The sequence below is a fragment of the Natator depressus genome, chromosome 8 (assembly GCF_965152275.1).
Source record: "Natator depressus isolate rNatDep1 chromosome 8, rNatDep2.hap1, whole genome shotgun sequence".
NCBI classification, from domain to species: Eukaryota; Metazoa; Chordata; order Testudines; family Cheloniidae; genus Natator; species Natator depressus.
Window position 1 is genome coordinate 14,821,761 of NC_134241.1, and position 24,453 is coordinate 14,846,213.

Genomic DNA, 24,453 nt, shown 5'->3' on the forward strand with positions numbered 1-24,453 from the left:
TTGATACAAAGTATTGACTTCTGCATACCTGACTTTAATTCCTTTCACCATAATACAGCACATCTGAAAACACTTTGCCGGCCCCTGAGCCATGAAGTAAGTAGCCTACTAGAAACAGACAAGTCAGAGGCTTAATCTATCACCTACTACATTAGAAAAGTCTGATTTTTGTTATATACAGCAAGAGCAAATTGTGCTTTAAGGCACAGCCCTGCTTGGGGGGTGGCATGGAGCTGGCCTGACTCTAAGATTCCTTCCTGAGCTCCCCACTGCTCTTGGGGAATAGGGGGAATAGGTCTGCTACTATTACCTCTTCATAGAGTGCAGTTTACTCCCCTCGGCGTGCTGCTGGCCTCATTCAGCGGCCAGGTGCAGAGTGGCATTGGGACTATGGACCTACCCTTGCTGGGGCTCTGTGTGCCTCCATGTAGTCTCTGTGGGAGCAGCCTTTCAACTTTGGCTTGGCCCTTTTGCAGATTATGCAAAGGAATAAAGGCTGCTTGCGTCCCTTCCCCAATCACTGCAGTCCAGGCACATGCAGGCTCCAGGTAGAACGGAAATAGCCTGGAGTCGGGCATTTTTTGTGGGGATTCAAAATGAGTCAAAAATGATTAGGGGACTGGAACACATGACTTATGAGGAGAGGCTGAGGGAACTGGGGATGTTTAGTCTGCGGAAGAGAAGAATGAGGGGGATTTGATAGCTGCTTTCAACTACCTGAAATGGGGTTCCAAAGAGGATGGATCTAGACTGTTCTCAGTAGTAGCAGATGACAGAACGAGGAGTAATGGTCTCAAGTTGCAGTGGGGGAGGTTTAGGTTGGATATTAGGAAAAACTTTTTCACTAGGAGGGTGGTGAAGCACTGGAATGCGTTACCTAGGGAGGTGGTGGAATCCCCTTCCTTAGAAGTTAAGGTCAGGCTTGACAAAGGCCTGGCTGGGATGATTTAGTTGGGGATTGGCCCTGCTTTGAGCAGGGGGTTGGACTAGATGACCTCCTGAGGTCCCTTCCAACCCTGATAGTGTATGATTCGGGTATGTCTGAGGGTGACGTATTGTCTGGACAGGTCAACATTTTCCACATTTCAAACTTTTATTTGCTGGGTTTTTTTCAATCAGTTCTGCTCTACAGCACCTCCTTACAGACATTGGGCCAAAGCCTGATTTCTGTCACGCTGGTGTAAATGCAGAGTAACTCTGTTGGTAAGTGTCACTGAGATCAGAATTTGGCCTGGTGCTGCCCCTTCTAGATAGATAGTTGGTAGAAGTGCTAAAACCAAAATCATCTTCCGTTCGGGCCCAACCCTGATACTGCTGAAATCAGAAATCCATTTTTCTTACGGCCCAGAAATGTTGATATGGAGGAAAAGTTTCAAGTTTGATTTTTTTTTTAAAAAAAAGCTCCAGCTACAGATAGGATTTCATGTGTGAACCCGGGGACTAAATTCCAACCCTATCTTTCATGATACATCTAAAAAGAAACCTTGAATGGTTTTGGAAAATGTAATCCCAGTTTTCCTGGTACACACAACAGGATCTTTTTGTTTCTGAGTCAGGTGTGAGAACTGAGAAATCACAGTTCGGCAGCTAACGATGACTATATCCATTAGGCAGCTTAAGACAGAGAGAACATCCTAATGCTTATCACTTTATCTTTCAGAACTGAAATCACTTTATGAATCCTTCCTCTTTTACTTGCTGGATTTGTTGCAATCTTAGGGATTCTTCTTAAATTGCATTTGGCATTTGGTCTCCAAAGCAGATCAGAGCAGGAAGTTCATAACTGTCTGATTCCCATCTGAACAAATGTCAAACTAATTTAATGTGGGGGGCGAGGGGGAGAGAATTGAAATTACGAAGGTCCTTTCCCCTCACCACGCCCTCAGCCAAAGTAGCTAGAGATTTTCATGTTCTGGCACCTCAAAATGAAATTGAAATGCTCAGAGTGGGAGCAGTAAACATGCAGCAGTAGATTATGGTAAAGATCAAGCTAGGAGTGTTAGGAATGCTAAGATTCCAGGGAGGATCAGCCACCCCTACGACAAGGGATGCTGAACAGTAACACATTTCTAGGGACAGACTTGAGTTACAAGGGGGGTTCCTCTCCCCAGCGTCTAGTCACTATAATAGAGGTAGTTATATTAGAGCTATGAAAAATAACAAGTGTCCCTGTGTTGCAAAAACTAGACTCAGAGGCAGCAAACAATGTGGAAAAATAAAAGCATGGAGCTTTTGGGCATGTTTGAAGTCTGTTGAAGTCCACGGGAGTCTTTGCATTGACTTCACTGAGCTTTGGATCAGGCCCTTATTTTGCAGATGTTGATGTTCTAGAAAAAGACAGGAAGAATTCAAGTCAAAGATTCCTGGGATAAAACCATACATTTCTTGTTTTCTAAACTGAGATGCTGCAAATAATTAAATGAAATTCAGCTGTGGTGTGTGGCAAATTGGGGGCAGAGTCCAGCGAAGGGATTCTTGGCTGCAGCAAATAAGCTACACATATTAGATTAAACAAACTTGTCACGTTTTCCAAAAATTATCTGCACATGGCTCCTGAGGTTAAACAGAAAGTTCTGTGTTGCATGAATAAAGCACATGATGAAGATGAGAGAGAGAGAGAGAGAAAGAGAGACAGACAGGCAGACAAAGGCAACAGATTCCTTCAAGTTAAAATGACGGGGGCAAAATGAAATCTTTGGATCTTTCCCAAGGAAATTCTCTGAGAAAGAGCTAAGTTCAGAAACTTTTGCAGACCAGGTACTTGGCCCCATAGGCACCAACTCCATGAGTGCTCCGGAGTTGAAGCACCTAGAGAAAAAATTAGTGGGTGCTCAGCACCCACCAGCCACAGCTGTTTCGGGTGCCACTGATCAGCTGTTTGGCAGCTAAGGGGAGGCGCTTGGGGGAGGGTGGTGAGCAGCGGGCAGGTGGGAGGTCTTGGTGGAGGGGTGGGAAGAGGCGGCGCAAAAGTGGGGCCTCGGGGAGGAGCGGTGCAGTGGCGGGAAGAGGTGGAGCGAGAATGGGGCCTTGTGGGGAAGGGGCGGAGTGGGCTGGGGCCTCGAGGTGGAGCACCCGCGGGGAAAAATAAAATTGCCTTTGCTTGGCCTCCACTCCAGCTGTGTGCTCTGATGATCCCCAGCTGTGTAATGGCCCCTGAAGGAGGGGTGGTGTTCCCAGCCGGTGTAAGTTACAGCAGCCCTGAGGCTGCTTTAACTTTTGTCAGGTTCTCAGTGACTCCAGGACTGAGGGAATAGAAAGCTCTGAGAAACTGTCCCTATGACTTTGATGGGCCTCAGCTTGTCTAGCTGTTAGCACATTTTGGTATTCTTGGAGGAAAGGTGCGATATAAGTGCAAAAGATTGCTATTATGTTAGTTATTGACAAACTGCAGCACTCACACAGTAATGCAGTTTTTTTTAATTGAAATAATGTTTTTCTAGCATTATGTGTTCACAATAGCTATATTGATCTGATCATCTTATTAATGAATAGTCTACAATGCTCTGAACTACATGTTAGAAACAGGTTCCTTTGGATCGACAGGTTCAGCAGTGAGGAAGAATGGCCTTGTAGTTAAGCCATTAGCCTTGTATCAAGGTTCAGTTCCTAGTTTTGCCACAGACTTCCTCTGTGACGTTGGCAAATCACTGGATCTCCCCAAGCCCCAGTTCCCCATCTGCAAAATGGGGATGATAATATCCTACCTCAGGAGTGTTGAGAGGATAAATATTTGGGAGGCACTTAGACATGTCAGTGATTCGGGGGTGGGGCGTGTCATGTAAATAGCTCAGTAGATACAATGTCCTTTTTAAAAAAAAAACTGAATCACATAGGAGATCCTAGTGTTTAGTCTTGAAAAATTGAAATGGCATGAGAAGACCAGGGCCAAGATTTTCAAAAGCTGCTAAGTCCCACTTTCAAAAGTGACATAGTTACTTAGGCTCTTAAATATCACTGAAAGTCAAAAGATTCCTTCCTTCCTCTCTTTTGATAATGGCACTTCGGCGCTTTTGAAAATCCTGTTCCTGATCTTCTCGTGCCATTTCAGTTTCTGGGGTGCCTTTGAAAATTTTCAGCCCCTTAAGAGGCCCTCTTTGGCTTCAGAAATGCCAGTGAAACATGAATACATACGCTAGACCCTGCTGTAGAGAGAAAAACAAGGGGCTTTTCCAACAAATGCAGCAGACGCAGAAAGCAGGTCCGACGTGCTCAGTACATTGAACTGAACAGAAATGTGTCAGTGAGCTAATCCGTACAGTACATTGGGACACCTCCGTGGAAAAAGCATTCAGGCCCATGGAAAATCTTTGAACGGTGACATTTGCCTGGTCCAGCACTCTCGCTTTGCATGGCTGAAGATACATTTGTGCACAGAAACTGCAGCATTAGGTCATCTTTATCAGGCACATGGTATGGAAAGGATCAAGAGTAACTTAGGCAGCAAATGGTACAAACCTCTTGCTGAGTGATGTAAACTCTGCTGTGCTTCAGAATAGCATTCGATTACCTCCCGTGAAAACATTATTAAACTTCTCTGTTTAATTTTCTTGTTTAATTCCCTGTTGCAGGGCTGAAGGCAAGACTTGGTCTCCTAATATTCTAGAAGATGGAAAAGCACAAGCTTACCGGATCAACATAGAGTCAGAGTCACAGGTATGGGAGCAATAATTAGCTATCTACTAGCCTGGTGAAAAACACTGATGCTCTCATGTCCCCAAAGAATGCCCCTTGCCATTTAATAGTAACATATTTTATTGTCAGCCAGCTTTCTATATAACATGTTTTTCTAACTTATTTCATATCTTCTTGTCTTTCTGGGATTGACTCCACTTTGTTTTCTGTTCTGTTGTATCATAGACTGTGGTGCATCTTTTCCTGTGTCAGTGTCTTTGTCCTCTTTTTCTTTTCTCTGTTTCCCTTTTTCTATTTTGTATTTTGTCTCATCTCCTTAATTTTCTGTCTCTTCTTCCTCTGCTCCAGAATTTGCCCCCCAGTACTACATTTCTCTAGTCTAACTTCCCATCAGTCTCCTTCTTCCCCTCCCGGTCTGCCCACCCACCCACACATCCAAGCACCCACATTCGCTTACACCCAGATACCTAATAGCTAGGGAACAAAACCACAACTAAAGATCAGTGTGAAGGACCTACTATCTTGAGCAGTAGCAGTAGAGGCACTGGAGTTGTCTGCCTGCAGACTTAGGAAAACAGTGGGTTCACATTAGGTTCCCATTTGGAAGGTTATCTTTGCTGCAACAAGGTAGACTGCTATATTCTGCTGAAGCTGATGGCACACTCGCCCATGAACGTTTTCTACTTGCCATATTCATGCTGGTTCATGCTGTTACTCTGTTAAGGTGATTGCTGCAACAATTTTGTTTTAGAAATTTCTTTAAGATATTTTACCTTTTTTCAACATTTATAAAGAATCCAGAGACCAGCACCATGTGTCCGTGCCACTGGCATATCTCTGGCAACACATTATCAGTAGCAGCTGCAAGCATCTGATCATGAATTCTCCCTTAACTGTGCCTGGCCCCATATGAAATCCAGCCCAAGATGGATGTCAGAATTAAAAAGATGTGGGGAACAGTTATCATAAAAACATGAGAAACAGCAGACTTTTCTTCAGGGAAGATTGAGGAAGTGGCATTAAGATTGACAGCAGAAAGGTCAACAAATGGTGAACTCAGCTAACAAGAGACTCGAATAGAATTTTCGGAAAACGTTGGCTAGCTCTAAAGAAACAGTGTGTAGGTTTCTACCATGGAAGTTGTGTCACATTGACACCATTTATTCTATAGTTATTGAAGACACAGGGTGATCTATACACTTTGGCTTTGTATTCTGTCTTTGCTGGCTTAATTAATCAATTAGGGCAATATATTCTGACCGATATTTTGGATAGACTTTGATGTGACCAAAACTTTGCATACAGTGTTAAATTAAGAACAAATGTTCTGCATTTTGACTGCCAGATACAACATTTCTGCGGTTTAAAGCAGATTGGATTTGATCTTCCTATTAATGTACATTACATATGGTACTTTTTAAAAAAGAAGACAAAGTTACATAAAATATAGTTAGTGGGGCTTTTAATCTATTATAGAACCATGTTTTTCTGAACCAGAATGTACCCCAAATATGTCTAAACAAGAAATCTCTAAAGTAGAAAGTACATAGACACATTTACAGCAGGGTAACATGTAGAAATATCTGTTGAAGGCAGATGACTTCTCACTCTGACCCTCCCTTTCCAACATGTCCTTGGACTAAATTCTCCCCTTTTTCACGACAGTAGGCCATTTTTTATGCTTTAGCTGGCCCACAGAATTAATATTTGACTTTATCACCATAATCTCTGGACACGCTTAGTACCACCCAGGGATTCTGTGTAGTATCAGGGACTCATTGTGGTAGGGACTGTACAAATGTGTTGATTGACACTGTCCCTATCCCAAAGAGCCTACCATCGCAGAACTGCACTAACTTCTTATGTGCCAAGAAATGTAGGCATGCACTCACTCACTGTCAGGTGGGGCAGGCTGTGTCTTTTCTCCTGTGTTTGTACGGTGCCTGGCAGAGTGGGGTTTTGGTCCATAACTGGGATTTCTAGGCACCACACTACCACTGATGATGATAGTAATTAGAACGGAGCCCTTAGAGGATGCAAGTGGTTGTCTTAATCTTCGAACTCCCTATGATGTACTGTTCCTACTGCTAGCATGTCAGGAATGGCCATGGATACCTATGGACACTACAGCTGCAGGAGGCCCCCAGTTCCCGCCGGAGCTGGGATTATATTGATTGCAGGAGTACTTTGATGTTCACTGGGGAAGGGGCCCGTGTGCCAGAAGGCTATCCCTGTGTAATGTTAAACCAAACCCTTTAGTGAGGGGTCTTTATTGAAGTGCAAAAAGAAAAGACCCATTGTAAAGTAATAGTTAGCTTCAAAATGAGTAACCTCATGTGCACCTAAGAAAAAGCAGTCTGCCTTTAAACCCAAGAATAAATAGATCTTCATGCAAGCCAGCTCATGAATCACAAAAATAGATTGGGGACTATCCTTGAAAAGATCTTGGGGGTTTGTGCTTTCCAGTAATGTGGAGCACATGTATTTCCTTCCTCCAAGGTTTTACTCTGTTAGCTTTTAGATACCTTGGAAGTCTTTGACTGTTCGCTGTTTTAACGATTGCCAGACAAAGAAGAGTTTAAAGAATAAAATGAAAATTAAAAAGAAAAAAAGGGAATTTACTGTAAGGACTTTTTATCTACCACAGTGTTTATAATGTACTGCCCCATGATTTTAAACATAACCAAAATGATAAAAGCAGGCTGTCTGCCTGATTTCTCCCCTTTGCACTGTGACATGCAAAGAAATGTGTGTTTGTTTATTATTATGCCAAGGTCACTTTGTTTAGAAGGCGGTAAGATTCAGCCTCATTCTAATCCCTTGCAGGAGGGAGTTCAAAAACGGTGGGCCAACCAATGAGACATCTCTCATGAGTCTCGCTCTTGTAGTTGATAATTCCATAGTTTCACAATAGCTCCATTGGCAAGGAAGTTCCTGGTCACAAAGAGAGAGGGAGATGGTCCCTGATATAACCAGGACTCCTCGATTGACAGCTTTGGGGACTTATCCCAGAACCTTTAATGTGATAGGTAGTCACTGGGAAACTAATGCTGTCAGAATTGTAGAACTCGGAATTTGAAATGGCTCATTGGATCAACTTGTCAATGAAGGACTGTTGCCTACAGTCTATTTGCTAGTCCTTTGTGTAGTCTGGTTGCAGTTATCTCAAGCCATAGAGCATTAATTCTGCAGCCTGATGGATATCATCATTAGGAACTCTTCCTGATATCCCACTAAAACATACCTTTGACAAATAATAATTAGTGTTTACAAACACTGAGAACACAGATAAAACTAAAACCATGAGATTCAACACATAACAAGAAACACCAGTAATACGTTCTGGGACTGGCATATATGAGATCTGATATTGCAGAGATCTGGTATTGCAAATATCTTGGCAGCATTGTAAGTACGACAGGTGGAACAGAAGAAGACATTAAAGCCGGAACAGCAAAAGTCAGACATCCCTTTGTAATTCTAAAGCTGATCTGGAGAACCAGAAATCTTGCCCTCCCAACTAAACTTTGAAATATTTAACACCATTGCTGAGTCAGTTTTTCTATATGGAGCTGAAACTTGAAGACTTTTTATGGCCTTACTATCTAACCTGTTTTCATAAACAGCTGCCTTAGACAAATCCTCAATATCAGATGGCCAGAAAAAAATCAAAAAGAACTCTGGGAGAGGACCAATCAGAAACCAGTAGGACAAGGAGTTACAGAATAAAAATGGAGATGGTTCGACATGCATGGAGGCAATACCAGAATAATATAACAAGACAAGCATTGGAATGGAACCCATAGGATAACATGGAAATGCACAATAGAAGCAGAATTGAAAACTATCAAAATGCCAAGGGAGGAAGCTAAGACTGCAGCAGGAGATCAGCAAAGATGGAATGCGGTGGTGAAGGTTCTAAGTTCTTTATGAAATAGAGAGGCCTGAGAGAGAGAGTGTTTGCAAAGAAGGGTTCAAATTATAACCTCAGATCCCGATTTTAATGATGAGCCTATCTGGATCTGAATTGAGTGGCTGGCTCCATCTCTATGGCGTACCAAGAAAAAACATCCTCAAACTTGGGGAAAGTTCAGCGCCAAATCCAAACCTCAGGCCCATATTATTTGTGTTGTGGTAACTCCCAGAGGGCCCCAACACCATTGTTGTCTTACAATCAAGACTGGATGCTTTTCAGGAAGATGTGCTGTGGTCAGACACAAGTTATTGGGCTCAGTACAGGGGTAACTGGTTGAAATTTAATGGCCTGTTATATGCAGGAGGTCAGGTTCACTGGATAGTCCTTATTTTCCTTAAACTCTCGTGAATCATGCTAGATAGTGTACAAATATATAGCAAAGAGATGGGACCGACCCTGAAGACGTAACAATCATACAGTGCTTATGCTATTCAAATTCTAGTAGTATTGTTATTTGAAGTATTACTTTTCTATAGCTGAAAGAAGCCTTCACTATTTATTTATTTAAAACTTGAATCTCTTGGTTTGTTCTACAGTGTCACTCTCTGTTCTGTTCACCCCCTTTTTAATGTAACTGTACTTCTAACTGCTGTTAGACTCTCTAGCAGACAATGAAAGCAGGGAATGCCAGTGAGCTACCATGGAGGAAAGAGATTAGTTCTGAAAATTCCACTGAGCTTAGTTTCTTTAGCGTTGACTCTCTAGTCAAAATACAGCCATATGGTGCTAATAAAAGAAGGGGATGTTTATTTTCTTGACCACTCACATGCTGCCAAAATTGACAGCTTAGTGGCATGATGAAGATTGGAAACTCATGTCTCAGACTGTGAGGTCAAACTCCCATTCTCACTAACTGACAGTAAGTTCAGATGGCTGGTCACTAGTATGACTGCAGCAAAAGTTCATTTGGCAGTGGAACTGTGCATATAGCAGAAACTGGAACAGAGAATTAGGAGGCTAATGAAACACAGAGCCTTTCATATCCAGCTCAGTATGACATTGACCAAAAGTTATTGCCCTCTGACAACTCTAGGTGCTCCTCAGGAAATAAGATAGTGAACTAGTTCCCAGTTGACAGAGGTCTGCATTCTAAAACCACCACTAGAACTGGTACTAGCTTATCTGATATCACTCATGTCAGGTTTATCAGAAAGGCTGAGGACTGAATGGACACTGAGGCTGAAGGAGGCACTTGTCCATAGAAATGGTGGCCATGACTTTCAGTCGCCCTGCACTTATGACATTGCAAACTGCATGTAAAATACTACCACTCTGATTTGGTATGAATGACTATATAATCTATATGGCAAAGACCTGGTCTTTTATACATAGACAATGGGAGGAGGAGGGGGAGCCTGTGCTGTTCCTGTTCAGTGGATAAGCAGAAGCAATTAGATACCATGGTGATGGGCTGATTAGAAATGCCTGGATCAATACAAGACACAAGTCTCCATGACTATCTAACCAACATTGGGTTCACTAAAAATGTAGTAAAAACCAACCAAACAAACTTGGCATCAGTGATTGACTCTTCAGCTCTTTTCTGGCTGTCAGCATTGGATTGGTCTTCATGAAACTGAGTGTATCTGAAGACCCACCTGTTTTATGAAGCGTTCATGTTGTAAGGCTCCTCTTCAGTCTGTGTTTGTCCGGTTTTGTATTATTGTATCAGCTCGTGCCTTGAAACTAAGCTCTTTGGGGCATGGACTCTGTTAGTAATTTAGCTCATTTCTACAGCTTTATGTACTTTTATCATCCTAGAGAAGTGATTAAAACAACCCTTGAATATGTCTCTGTCATTTATGATGGTATTGGGCCAGGTTGCCATCTTTCAGTACAATCACTAGAAGGGAGGAAAGGCAGAAGAAAACCCCAGGAGGCTGCCTCTGTAGAGTTCCTGTCCTCACCCTCACAGAACAGATCTTGGCACCTGCTCGCAATAGCCCTGGGTTCCCTGGGATCTTTGTGGACCTTGAGGGATCAGGTGGAAGCCAGAGCCATCTGTGTGAAGGACCCATACCTCTGTGCTTCCAGTGCCTCCTTCCCCACCCTACTCCCTGATACCCTGGCTCCAGTGGATTGAGGGAGCCACACTTCAGTGAAGAATGTCCAGGGGGGGCTCCTGAGTCCTCCAGGATTTTTCCTGAAGACTCATAGTGTAACAGCTCCTCGGGCTGATGTGGAAGGGGCAGGGCTATAGTCTGCATTCCCACGTCACCTTTTTCTCTTTAGGGGGTATATTCCACAGCCATGTTGTGCATTGTTCCTTGCACCCTCTCCCACCTGTTATGTACCTGCCCTGCACAGGGCCAGCCACAGTGAGTCCCTAAATGTATATTTCATGTTCATTTTATCTTCTTGGTGTGGGAGCATTGGATGGTAAAACTAAGAAGTGAGTTTCGAGCTTCTTCAATAGCACTTTTTCCAGTTCTCTGATAGCACCAGGAATATCCTACTGCTCTAACCTGCCGTATTGTAGAGTTTTTTCCCCTGCAGTACAGAACTTCTTTATTGAGAGCCCGAGGATGTTTGTGTTAAAATTAAATAGTAACTGTTCTGTGTGTGAACATGGGCTTTTGGCTTCTCAAGACAAAGGAGTCTGCTGTTCAGTGCTGGGCTAACAAAATTATGCCAGATTTTCGATGTTAATTTGTACTGGAATGGATGATATTCACAAAGTAAACAGTTGTAACTGAGCTGTGATGGTTTAAAGTTGAATGGCAGATTTGGATAAGCATTATTAAATACCTACTAAACCATTTAGGAATTAGACTTCTAGATCACTCAGGAAAAGAGAGTTTAATTCTACTTGTGTTTCATTAGAGATGGCTGCTTAAAATATTACAGCAGCCATCTCTGATTCTCCTCTTCTTGCTACACTTGTTTCCTGTGACTTCAGAGTTCTTTATGAAACTTTATTTCTCTTATGCAAACTTTTTAAAATGCTTTTGCAATGGCAACGAGGCTCACTAGAAATACCTGGATCAATAGATTAGTCTCCTATGTCAGTTTTTTCCATGTGAAGTCAGTGGAGTTTTGCCTGATTAAGACCTGATTGGGTTAGTCCCAGATTTGTTAGATGCGAAGGAAAATATGCATCAATGTAGATAATCTAATTGAAACCTGCAGCTGACTACATATTTGAGGCTTAGACATCTGATATCTGTATCATGTGTGCTAATGCTTTGCAACCTTTCTTTACAGGAGGGTAATAGAAATGCTGAATCAATGAGTCAGTTTATTTCACAAATGAAAATCTTTTTCTTTAGTCAACACTTTTCTGTTTCACATGATTAACATTCCTGGTTTTATTGATCATTTTGCTTCTGTAATGTGAAATGTCATGAGAGGTACTGTGAACAGAGCTATATCAAGTTATTCTTGTAGTTCTTCTGCAGTATAATTGTATAGGCAGTGTATAACTGTACTATAAAATATTGGTGCAGTTTGAAAAATATTTGAATCTACATGCACAGTAGCTTCTATGAATTTTCAAAGGATTTGATCTGTCCAAAACTTTAGTCAATTTCTAACATTAGACTTTTTACCAGTAAGTTATCAAATAGGGTGTCCCTTTCCAACTTTAAAGGGCTAGTCTTTTAAACCCAGTTTTCCAAGTTCATAGATCTTTTGACAGCATGGGCCAAATTTATCCTTGATGTGACACTATATTAACTTCAGTGAAGTAACATCAGGGATGAATTTTGACCTCATGGTATTAAATAGCAGCAGTAAACCCTATCTTTTTCCTTTTTCTAGAAATTAGCATTTATTATATAGATAAACTTTTTAAAAATCAACCCAATCCTCCCAGTATACTGGTTTACACTTGACTGTAGGCTTAATTTCTTCTGTCCAGAATGGCAGACAGAATTTCCTGACTTTGCTTGCTAAATAGAAAAGGCAGGATTTGGATGATGTCTGCTTAGAAAAAGTCTTCATTGCTACTGCAGGCTACCAAACAAAACAAACGTTTGATACGTGAGAGCTCGAGGATAATTTAGTGCATTGTATGGCAAAAGGGGAAAAAATCTCTGTTTTGCACTTGGGAAAAACAAAGGGTGAGATAATGCTCTGGCACAACATTAGATTCTCAATCACATTGGAACTCTCTAGCTTATTGTCTGAGGACTGCTTCAGTCATAGTAAACACACAGAAGCCTTCAAGGCCACTGTGAATTGGAAGTATTTATGCAGCATTTCAAGTTCAGATATCACTATTTAGGACATTATTTTGCATGTCCAATTTATTGGGCAATGCGGTTATATACAAACTGGTGTAGATTTTCAAACTGGCGAAGGTTTTGTAACTGATAACAATGTAAATCAAGTTGAAAGCAAAGGAATTGTTAGAGTAACATTGTAATGCGCCAAACTGCCTTTGATGTGGCCATTAACCTAAAAGTACAAAAAGAGCCTAATGGGGGGGGGGGGAAGCTTCTGAAAGGTCTCTTTATTTAGGGCTTGTCTACACCTGCACTTTACAGCGCTGCAGCTTTCTCGCTCAGGGGTGTGAAACCAGTGTAGACTCGCCCTTAGTAAAGTGTTCAGACACTGTTAGCTGGAAGCAAAGGCTACTGAAGTCAGTGGAAACATTCACATTGACTTCAGTGGGTTTTGGATCAGGCCCTATACTGTAAGCCTTTACTAGTATTTGAAAACCCACTTCTACAATCCGTACTCATATGAGTAGCATCTTACTCCATGAGTAGTTCCATTGAAAACAATTGGCTCAATCAGCGGGGAAATTATTGCTCAATAGGAGTATGCGGGTAAGTTGACATCAGTGGGAGGTCCATTTGAGGAGTGTGTGCAAGATACAGAGTCCTAGTGCAGTAACCAGTTTATATTGATTTGAGGCCCATATCACCCAGTTAGTTACTAGTTAACTGTTGAAAGACCTAAATATGTGAATTTCTCAATAATCCTCGTGCTTAAAAAAAAAGCACTTAAGAAATAAAGGGAAAAATTTGTAGTTAAAGCTTTTCAATCAGGTATTTTCCTCAGTCAGTTTCTGTAATCTGAATAGTTTATTTGCCAATTTTCTTTGTTCCCATCACAGGTGATTATAGGCTATATTAATGGTAAGAATGTGGTCTACTGGAAAAAGGAAAATACCATTTGACAGATATATACTGTATATATCACAGTGACTCTGTCTAGTTTAAAATAATACAGTGTATTTTAGTGTAATTACCGCAAAGTTTATTGGTAACAGATGAGAAAACTTTAGATTAGCAACCTAAATATTGTGTCTGGTGGGACATAGTATTTTTTGTTTCAAATCCTTATTCATTTTCAAAACTGCAAAGCACATTTGCAAATTTTACTTTCTATGCTTTGTAGTGTTTCTGTTACTGTTCTTAAAACCCATGAGGCGGCATAATGATGGTTCCATTTCATTTTTCGTAGTCATTCATTTCAAATGTAGTCTTCACTCTGTAGTCATTTGTTACAGTTCTAACATATCTGTCTGTGTTACCAAGCAACCAATATGTTAAGTAAATATTCTAAATGCAGTTCTATTTTCTGGTTCCTCCAAAGGGAAAATGTTTGTGTGAAGTGTAATGAGCATCGTCAACTGCTTCTTGTGTAACGTTGAATCATCTGGAAGCCTTTGTTTGAACAGAAGCTTGCCTATTAATACAACAGAAGGTTAGCTTATTTGTCCAGACTCCCAGATGAGAAAAGTGATGACCTTGAGATGTATATGTGAAAGACAAAGCGCTTACAGAGATGATCACATATGAATAACAGTTCAGTCTAATCAGAAATGTTCTTATGTGGTCTCCCAACCTTCTTGCAAGAAACAGATTGCCACTGACTTCTGACACTAAGAGCAGAAATGAGTACTTGGAAGGGGGAAAACAACAGCTGTGCCCCAGTCCTGGTTGATAAGTTGGAAAGAGGATAAGGTGGGACCATTCTGGATGACTAAAATATGAATAGTTATAGAAGTTCCTTGTCTGTCTTCTGGAAACATGTTCTCCTGCAATGATTGAGCTGGTTGTTTGCCATAGGTATTGCCAGGACTTGTAATTAACAGGAAGGCCTGAAATATTTATTTGACTAGAAGCCACCTTTTTTCTTCACTACTGAAAAATAACCTGTAGGCTGGTCAATTTCAAAATAGGAAACAATTTTCTCCATCGTTTTCATGTGATTTTTTTTAATGTAATTTCTCATGTAATTTCCCCCACCTGTAGGATGAGGGAGGACTTCTATTCATCTGTGCCCAGAGAGATTTAGTTTTAATCTAGGGATGTAAATATCGGTTTAAAAAGTTAACCCTTTCAAAGATTAAAATTATATCATTTAACCATTAACTGAGGTCACTGCGGAGGACTGGCATGGGGCAGCAGGGGCTGGGGTCCCTCCAACCGCCTGGCTGCCAGGGTTAAGGGTTAAGGTCTGATTAACGGTAAGCCTAATGCTTACCGGTTAATCATTTAACCGTTTACATCCCTATTTTAAGCATATGAGGATATCTCAACAATATGAGATTCTTGGCTTTAATACTTGTGCTCTCAAACCCCCTTCTCCACTAGTATGCAGAGGGAAGGGGAGAGGGTATAATACAATAATATTTCCTGGGAAGAAAGCAATTCCCTTGACCAGTATTAGAGGAGAATTAAAATTAAAAAAAACAAAAACAAAAAACCAACCCTGTGTCCACTAAATGGTCTGTAACTTCACCCTCCAAGTGTCAAATTGTTCATGAGTTAGGCTTGTTCTTTTGTTTTCATTTCACTAGCTGGAAATTGCTTTGCTTATTAAGTGATGGCAGAATTATTATATTATGAGCGTGGTGGATACTGGTAAAAAGTTAGGTTTCAGAGTAGCAGCCGTGTTAGTCTGTATTCGCAAAAAGAAAAGGAGTACTTGTGGCACCTTAGAGACTAACCAATTTATTTGAGCATTGATTAGTCTCTAAGGTGCCACAAGTACTCCTTTTCTTTTTGGTAAAAAGTTAGACAGTGCAGGATAGATGGCAGAGGTTTAAAGATGAGTAAATTTGAAGTCATGGGATAATGATCATGGGCACTGTTCTTTACTTAATAGAATTATTTATTTATTATCAAAGTACTGCCCAGGAGCTCCAGTCATGGACCAGAACCCCATTGCGCTAGGTGCTGTACAAATACAGAATGAAAAGACAGTCCCTCCCTTAGGGAGCCTACAGTAAGTATAAGACAAGAGACAACATATGTGTGTATATATCTACACACACACACACACACACACACACACACACACACACACACACACACTCTGATGGGGGAGCACAAGGAAACGAGACCCTATTGGTCAGATAGTGATCTTGGTATGCCAATAGCATTAGCAAAACATTTGTTAAGAACTTAAAAGCTAGAGATCAAAATGTAGGCAATGAAAAGTCAAAATCAAGACAACACAATCCTGCTTAAAAGAGATCAGGAAGCTCTACCAGCTTGATGACATGAAAACTGGATATGCCGAAATGTTCTTTTAGCAATGGATTTAGAAAGTACAAGGGTGGATGGCTACTGTTTTTGTCCACAGTGTGACTTGGCATGTCATAGTCCTAGCAAGAATAATCAGACAACACCCAGAACAGCACTTGCAGAATGTGCAACTCTTGGCGTAAGTAACTGAGTTTGGAAACCTGCACACAAACGTAAGTCTACTTGTCTGGATTGAGAAATCTTCTATCTTCAGTACTGGAAAAGTGAGAACATGAGGCTCAATGAAAACTTTGGTACAGAGATTAAATCCCTTTTAAGGTTCAGATTATCAGTGTGGTTAGAAAATGCAATTATTCCTGTTCCTCAGTTGGTGTAAATCTACATAGCTCCATTGTGGTCATGGAGCCAGGTCAATTTACAGCAGCGAAGAATCTGGCTCCATACATTGGATCCTTCCAGTGGAAATTATCTTATTACCAAAGGAAATTATGTTATTACCAAAGGCTATCCGGTATTTGGTTGTGTTTGAGTGACATATATTTTTGTATTTTGTATTCTATCACACTCTTTTTAGTATATAGGAGGATTCTCCACCGTTGTTACCCAAGGTACTTCATTACAAAAGTGCTTGAAATTTAGTTGGCTTTTATTTTCCAGTAAGGATTGTTTTGTTTTCTCTCACAGGTGAAAATTGACAATTACCTCAGCTTTGGGAGTGAAGTAATGATACTCAGTATTTCTGTTACTATTATGTTACTTCCACTCTGAGTCTCAAGCATATATAATGCAATCGGTGCCTTTTATAATCTTTTTAATAAAAAGAAGAAAATGGTTTTCATTCTGTCTGAAAATTCCTTTGGCTCCTCGTAAATTTGAGTACCGTTTACATATTAAATTACCTGGGGCCTGGAGTTGTCTTAAGAATTTGAACACTAGAAGATATAGTAGCTACAGCCCAGTGTTAACACAGAGCTCATTGTTTAACCACAGCACAGTGGCTGTTCTTACATTAGGCTCCAAATGTTCTTTCACTGCAAACGCGAGAGAGATTTGTCTAAACAAAGAACCAAGAGCAGGGCAGGGAACGCATTTGAAGATGCTTGGTTTATTAGAAGTGATGCAAGACAAATGTTGGCAGCATGTTAAAAAAAGAGTAAGTGTATTCTATATGTTCCACTTTAGCAGAAGGAAAAGAGAGTGTGTAATCCACGTCTTTAACTAGTTAACTTGTTTGGTTAAAAGTGTTAATAAAACTGACACAGCGTTAGTACAAAAATCTCCCCTCCTTTGGCTGTTCAGTATACACATCCGTGTATTGTTGGCACTGAAAATCCTGACCCCAGCACTTAGGCTGGCAAGATAAGTGGAAACATTTTAATCATTCATGTCTTGCATGGGTAACGTATTCCATCGCTATGGATTTCTGAGAGACAGTTAGAGAGCCAGGTGGCTTAAAGGATAAAGCTGTGGCACCACAATTCAAGTCCATCTTGAGCTTTCAAGCGAAACAAGTTCTCTGGCCTCTACTAAGGGGCTGATTGCATATGCTCCTCTTTGGATGAAGCAGGTGGAAGGTGCCAGAGCCTGGCCCCAGGATGGATTGAGCCTCTCAGGCCTGACCTTATGTCCATTGAAGTAAATGGCAGAACCTCCTCTGATTTCAAAGGTGGAGATCAGGCCCCTGGTTACCAGCAGGCACTGACCTGCTCCACTGGCAAACTCACTTTATTTTGTGTTTGTAACTTTGACCTTTTTATTGAAATAATTGCTGAAATCCCATGATAGGGAGCCAGAACTCACCCACTGTGAAGAGTACATAAGATGATCCTTTCAGATAAGAATGAAAGGCACTGAAAATAGAGTAGAGAGGCTCTAATTACAAGCTACCTGCCTTTCTCTGGCCTGGGAGAAATAGCAGACTTCAACTGAATTTAGTGCTGCTGCTTTTACCTTCACAGAACACGCGCTCACCAGAGAGGAAAAGATATCAATAAAAATGTAACTGTGAGGAAGTGGAGAGATTATACGGCCAGATCCTTAACTTGTGTAAACTGGTGTGACTGCATTGAATCAATGTTGTAATGTCAGTTTATACCAGCTTAGGGTCTGGTCCCATCACTGGACAAAGGTGTAAAAATCAACGTGCATGTAAACAGTCTAGTGGCATGACATTCCTTTGGGGAGACCCAAGCAAGATCATGCGTAGCTTCGCTTGGCTTCTGTATTCAGGTTATATCTTCTTTCCAAGCCCATCCTTCTGAAAACAAATTTTAAAACATAGAATTGTCTCTTATACAAACACGCACAGAGAACTTTATAGATTTAATATGTACAAACTGAGAGTCACTGAGAAATGTCTGTAGTAACTGAGTCTATACCAGCCAAATACAGGGAAATCCCAGATCCCAAATCAAGCCTTCCATTGAGGTCTTTAACTCATTCTCTTTATACCCTTATTAGAAGCGGCGAACCTAGTTATTACATCTGGCTTTTTAGCTCATGTGACAATGTTTTGTAGATGATGGGGGTTGAAATGTATGTTTGGATGTTTGTAGCCAAACCATTTCAGTTTGTATACTCGTAAATGAGGGCAGGGTATTTTTTATTGTTTTGGAAATTATATTATTAGAGGCCAGGGATTTGGGGCGGAGGGTTGGGGGAATGAGATACCGAGATGGAATAGTAGAGCAAGACACGGGAGTGAAGGACAGTCTCAGATCTTATAAAAGTCTAGAGCAACTCTTTGTTATGTCGAACCTTCTGGGTGGAACAGCTCTTTTTATGTAACCTGAAGATTTATGTACCCTGATTTTGTGCGCAAGCTCTGTGGGATCACCTGTCGTCTTGTCTGCTCTTTACTTTCTGGTGTTTGGATCAAATACAGGTTACTTTAATTTGGGGCATTTTTTCCTCCTGAATGATTGAGGAGAGGCAGTGAGATTTTAAACTCCTGGCTGTGTGGTGCTCAAGAGCATGTATATAATTTTAAACGTTTCTCGCATCTAAGTAATTTTCTTCTTCAGTTTTTGTTTCTTGTGGGGATTTTCACCCCCTCAACATAAGTAAACAAAACCATTTCCATCTTTGGAGAGTTAAATTGCAGGAACTCTGAGTGGTTTGGGACTTCTATGTAAAGAGAAGCTTTCAAACACAAATCCTACAGGCTGACAAGGCAATCTGCAAACAAAAATACAAAATGTGCTATTTTAAAAGTCTCATGAATTTTGACCCCCCCATAGTCAGACAGTGGGTTAATGGTGAGCCTGGAACAAAGCCCAAGGCGAGATTCCCACACACACACTCTGTGTCCCTTATGTTGGATAAAGGGGCTCCATAAATGCCATTTTGAGCTGGACAGGATTCTCCCAGCTCAGGTATTATGAAAGGCAGCCACAAGTCTGCCTCCTATGGACCGGCTTGCAAACGTAGGGGACATTCTGGGCGGAAAGGTCGGGAGGGGCGGGGCTGCTGCAGTCAATGCCGTTGAGATTCTGGACATTGTTGCAACCTGGGAAGGCTGCTGCAATTTATACAGCACGCCAGGGCTGTCTAAGTTACACCGGCATTCTCTCCAGCAGATATGGCCACTGTAGCTACCACACCCCCTGTGCCTGCGAAGTCTCTCCAAGACACAGCACAGAATCTCACCCCAGGTCTCCAGAGACCCAGGCCAGTGCTCCATCCACAGGACAAGGCTACCTCTTTAAACAGTTCTTCTCTGCTTCAAGCATTTGACAGCTGTTTGTCTCATGTAGAATTCCGAAGCGGGAGCTATTAATTTGGGAGCAGAGTCTACAGCCCTTACTAATGTTTAGCACTGCCTGACTCTCTAAATAGTCTCCCACTGAAGTCAGTGAGACTTGCCCAGAGCGAGATGGAACTCAGGGTAAGGGTGGCTGAATCCTGCACTTCCTAGTGTTGCCAAGAAACTTTTATTTTTCTCAGTGATACGGAGTGGAAAGCAAATGAAATAGCAACACCAAATTCTTTGTGAATAGGTCAGAGGGTTTAATTGAAGGCTGTGAAAGAGGCTCCAGGACTCTTCACGTAAGACCAGTTAGCATGAGTTGTCTGTACCTGTAACTTTAACCACACCTATTATGTATGTTTAGCCTTTTCTAAATAGTGCACTGAGTGCTTGGGAAAAATGCTAGATTTCCCACTTGGGGACTGAAGCCTTCTATTATCAGGAGAAGAATTAAAGTCCAGGCAGCAGCAGAGCAGGCTTCCCCTTTGCTGCCCATATTATTCTTCACTTCACGGATGTGTTTACGCACTAGAGAACCAAGGAGCATCTTCACTCCCTAAAGAAAGAAAAATCCAAATAGAAATGGTCAAACTACCAAAACGTGTTTTAAACTTCACTGCTCAGTCCAGTGTTCTGATCATCTCCCAGTCCCTGTCCTCCCTGGGTCATTTTGTATGTGTGTGTCTCTACTGTAAGCTCTTTAAGCGGGTACCTTGTCTTCATGTCTGTTTTTAAAGTGTCTGGCACAGTGTTGGCACTACAGAAATGATCAACAATCATTACTAATAATGTTCCTCAGACCTGCTCTGAAAAGGCGACTCCCTAAGGGCAAGGGGAAAGGTTGGTCCCTCTGCTGTTCAAATGGGAAAGTGGCTACTCTGCATCTCCCCAGGGAGTCACTCAGATGCAGAGATACTGTGAGTCAGGCAGATATGCTAGGACATGACTCTCTCCCAGCTCCCTGCTGATTTTCACTGTGGCACATGGCTGTGGAGTACTGATCTCCTGGGCGGTCCCTTCCCCTTTTGGATTGGACTGCACTCCACACAGGTGCAGAGCCCTGGTCCCCGTGAGTGGGAGTAGTTAGGGTTTGTTCTAATAGAAATAATGTGATCATATGGCTAGGATTTGGGGGGGAGGGGGAGGTTAATTGCACAGTAATTGGATCATGTGAGGAAATGCACGTTCTCCATTTTTATTTTTTAAAAAATTGATCGTGATTAAAATAATTCATTTAGTAGCTGCAAATGCTTTGAAGAAAATATTTCGAATCCAATCCATAACAGAAGGTGAGGCTTGTAAAGGCTGCTGCTGCTTTGTATGCCAGAAGTGCATATGTTTACAGAGTGGATAATGTTAAAAAGCACTGGCAAGCTCTGGCTGCCCATGACATGTTGGTGGTTATAGTCCCCAGTTTGTGGTTTTCAGACAACTGCAACAGGCACATTTTATGGAGGACTTTTTAGCATCAATGTGTTAGAGAAAGGGTCTTGATAACACATTTATTGGCTGGAAATAGAATTTTATAGTGGTAAAATCCACAGCTGATAGTAGGGTCACAAGGCTGGCCATTGGGTTGCCGTCAAAAATAATAATAAAAAAGAAAACCTTCACATGTTGTTTTTCTTGTGGCTGATGAGAGCTTTCTGGGATATTGCAGATTGTACCATGCAAACAGTCATTTTAAAAACCGTTCATCAGTTTGGAAAGTACTATCCAAGATAATAGAGATGTGACGCTGAAAGAACCATTTAAAATACTTGGCATCCAGATAATGCATTTTTCCCCTTGCAGTTGTTATACAGCTAAATGAATGCTTTTTTGGATGTGCAGTGGAGTGCTTAAGCACATAGCTCTGTGACTTTTCTTATCCCCAGTTCTCATCTGTTTCCTATTAACAGCAGAGCTTTTTCAGGATGAATTCCACCAAACCTTATTAGAGGCGGATGCAAACCTATTACTTATGACAGGCTCCAAATGGGGTCACATTTCAGACGAATGTTTTCTGCCTCTTTGTTAACCAAAGGGAGTGTAGAAAGACCATCTGACTTTAAAATGTATAAACGGGAAGATTGGACAAACCCTTTTGGCGATTATCAGATGAATGTGAAAGTTGTATAGGCAGGTTAGATGTTTTCCTTCTTCTTAGGTGTTGGGTACGTTGTTTGAAATAGTTACTTCTCGGCAGAATACTTGAAATATTTTTTAAAAAACCAAACACTCAGTTCAGCCAACTGAATCAGTCTTCTTTCTCTTTTATCTATTAATCTTCAACACTGAACTAAATTCCAGGGTTGTTTTTACAAGGACGGTTTAAAATTAGCCTGAAGTCAGCTTATTCACAAAGCTGACTCTTGAATCTCCACGGTCAACCCAAAGCTTACTCAGAAAGAAAAGTTTGACAGTGAAATGAAAATAATCTCAATTTTAATGTGTGTGGCTTTTTCAGTATGATCCTAGGTTTACATTCTTGTCTCTACACAGTTCAGAGTGCAGCCCTTGAAATAAAGATCTTGCACAGCATCTCTTCAGAGTGCTTTGAAATGCTTCATCTGTTGGCCTGCTCATGGTTCTCTTAGCAACCTTTAAAAAAGGTTTTGCACTTGATCCATGCTCAGCGCTCCCATTGAGAGCTCTTCACGGAGATGGGAAATTGTGACTTTAGACACCTGAACAAAGGATGATCCATGCGTTACCCCAAGAGGAGCGCTGGGAGGCAGTGTGACTTAGTCATGCTTCTGAATCACAGTTCCTCCCCTGCATCCTTCTTTCTCCAGGGGTAGGGATAGTACTTTGCTGCTGACCTATGCCACCAGCAAATTACAACACTCCTTGCACTGCCTCAGTGACACTGGGCAGTGAATTAGTGGGGCCTTGGCTCCACCCCTCCGTACTCACTCTCCACCATCTGTCCTGGGGGAGCTAGGCTGCAGCTTTGTGGCCAGCGTGAATCAAGAAGGAAGAGTGGTGCTTAGGAGGGGAGAGGGTTAGAGGGAAACATCACTTGCCTGTGAGGAATGAGGTGGTGGCATCAGTCCAGTTACTAATGGAGAGATGATCACATAACACAAATGACCGTGGCACTGAGGTTCACTTTAAAATCGTACCAACACTACCCAGGGTGTCCCATCTCTGTTGACAAATAATGGACTTCAGTCTCCAAACCAGCATCTTTTATGAGCATTAAACTAACAAATACGAAGGGGTGTGTGGTGTGGGGAGGGGAAATTATCATCTAACAACGTCCCTGCCTCCTTTTTAGCTGTCCATTTGAGCTGCTCACAGAATTGCCCATAAAAGGACCCTGTGACAAAGTTTGGTTTTAGGTTTGGAAGGATGTGAAAATGAATTCTTTTTAATAAAGTTCTAGGGCCTGATTCTGATCTCACCACATAAAACAGAAGTCAGTGAAGTAACACCACTGTAAAACAAGTACCAAGTCAGAATGAGGCTTTCAGGGTTTGAGTTTATCCTCTGGAGCAGGATAGAGGCCTGGCATATGAAGAGAGTACACCTGGCATATGAAGAGAGTATATTTTAAAAACATTTTGGCCATGTCTGTCTTGTTCTGCTGGTTCCCCAGTTTCGGAGCCAAAGGTAGCGAGCTGTGCAATATCCTATAAGAGAAACTTGAGCCTATAGCTATCCTGTCTATAAATATTTTCATTGTTGGATGACAGGCACAATCAATTTGGATCTCAAAATACTGTCCAACCCTCTCTGGAATTTCTGTCTTGTTTGCCCTAAATCCTTCCTGCTAAATTTAAAACAATTCAGCCAGATTCCCTGATGCAGTGCGGCTGAATTGTGCCAGGCTGCTGGCATAGGCTGGCCCTAAAGATGGCGTAGCTAGCCTTGCGAGGATCACTCCAGTACAAGGAGGATACTCCGCTGGTCTCGAGTTGGCCTGAAGGCTCCAATACCATCATTCGTCTGTGAACAATCTGCTACTGGGGTAGTGGGGTAGCCAGAACTCCCCCTACATTGCAGGGATCTCAGGCTGCAGCTTCGCCCCGGGGGCAGTTAGCAGCCACTCTGAATTAGATGAGCACTCAGGCACTCTCGCTAGGGGAGACCAGCTCCCATACATGATCTCCAGGATTGTTTTTATTTCAATTGATTCATTTTGCTTTTCTCTATAGCGTATAGGGCAAAGTTACTCTATGCCTTGGAACAAGTGTATGTGGCTACAATTAACTGCTTTGCAGTTATACATAAACCAAATCACTCGAAAACATAATGCTGTATTACAAGGGTTTAATGGCTTTTCTGTTGTTGTGATTAGTTCAGAGGGAATGATAAACCCTAAACTACAGTCTTAATGCAAGGTCTCTGGGATAATTTTAGCAGCTTAGTACTTGTAACCTTTGTATATTTCATTTTCTCTAAAGCTAAAGTGCTTTGGCTCCTCACAAAAATGTGTTGGATGGGACCAGAATTAGTACAGATTCTGAAGCAAACTTAATTTTTTTTTTAAATTTGAGCTGATTGTTGCAGCTATCCTCCATAAATTAAGCAAGAACATGAGACAGGATTCAGCTTGTGCCTTTGTTTAAAAATGTCTCCTTTTACAGATGGTACATGTGACATTCTTCCGCTCTGATTAGGCCTCAGTTGGAGTATTGTGTCCAGTTCTGGGCGCCACATTTCAG

At 41.6% G+C, this 24,453-nt stretch overlaps 1 protein-coding gene across 1 annotated transcript in view; it reads left to right on the plus strand.

Moving 5' to 3' along the window:
• PDLIM4 (PDZ and LIM domain 4) overlaps positions 1 to 24,453 on the plus strand; it is a 93,012-nt gene that overhangs the window by 39,885 nt on the left and 28,674 nt on the right. Inside the window, exon 3 of the mRNA XM_074960482.1 lies at positions 4,569 to 4,653. Within this exon, the coding sequence (XP_074816583.1) occupies positions 4,569 to 4,653 (85 nt within the window). The remainder of the gene's footprint in view (positions 1 to 4,568; positions 4,654 to 24,453) is intronic.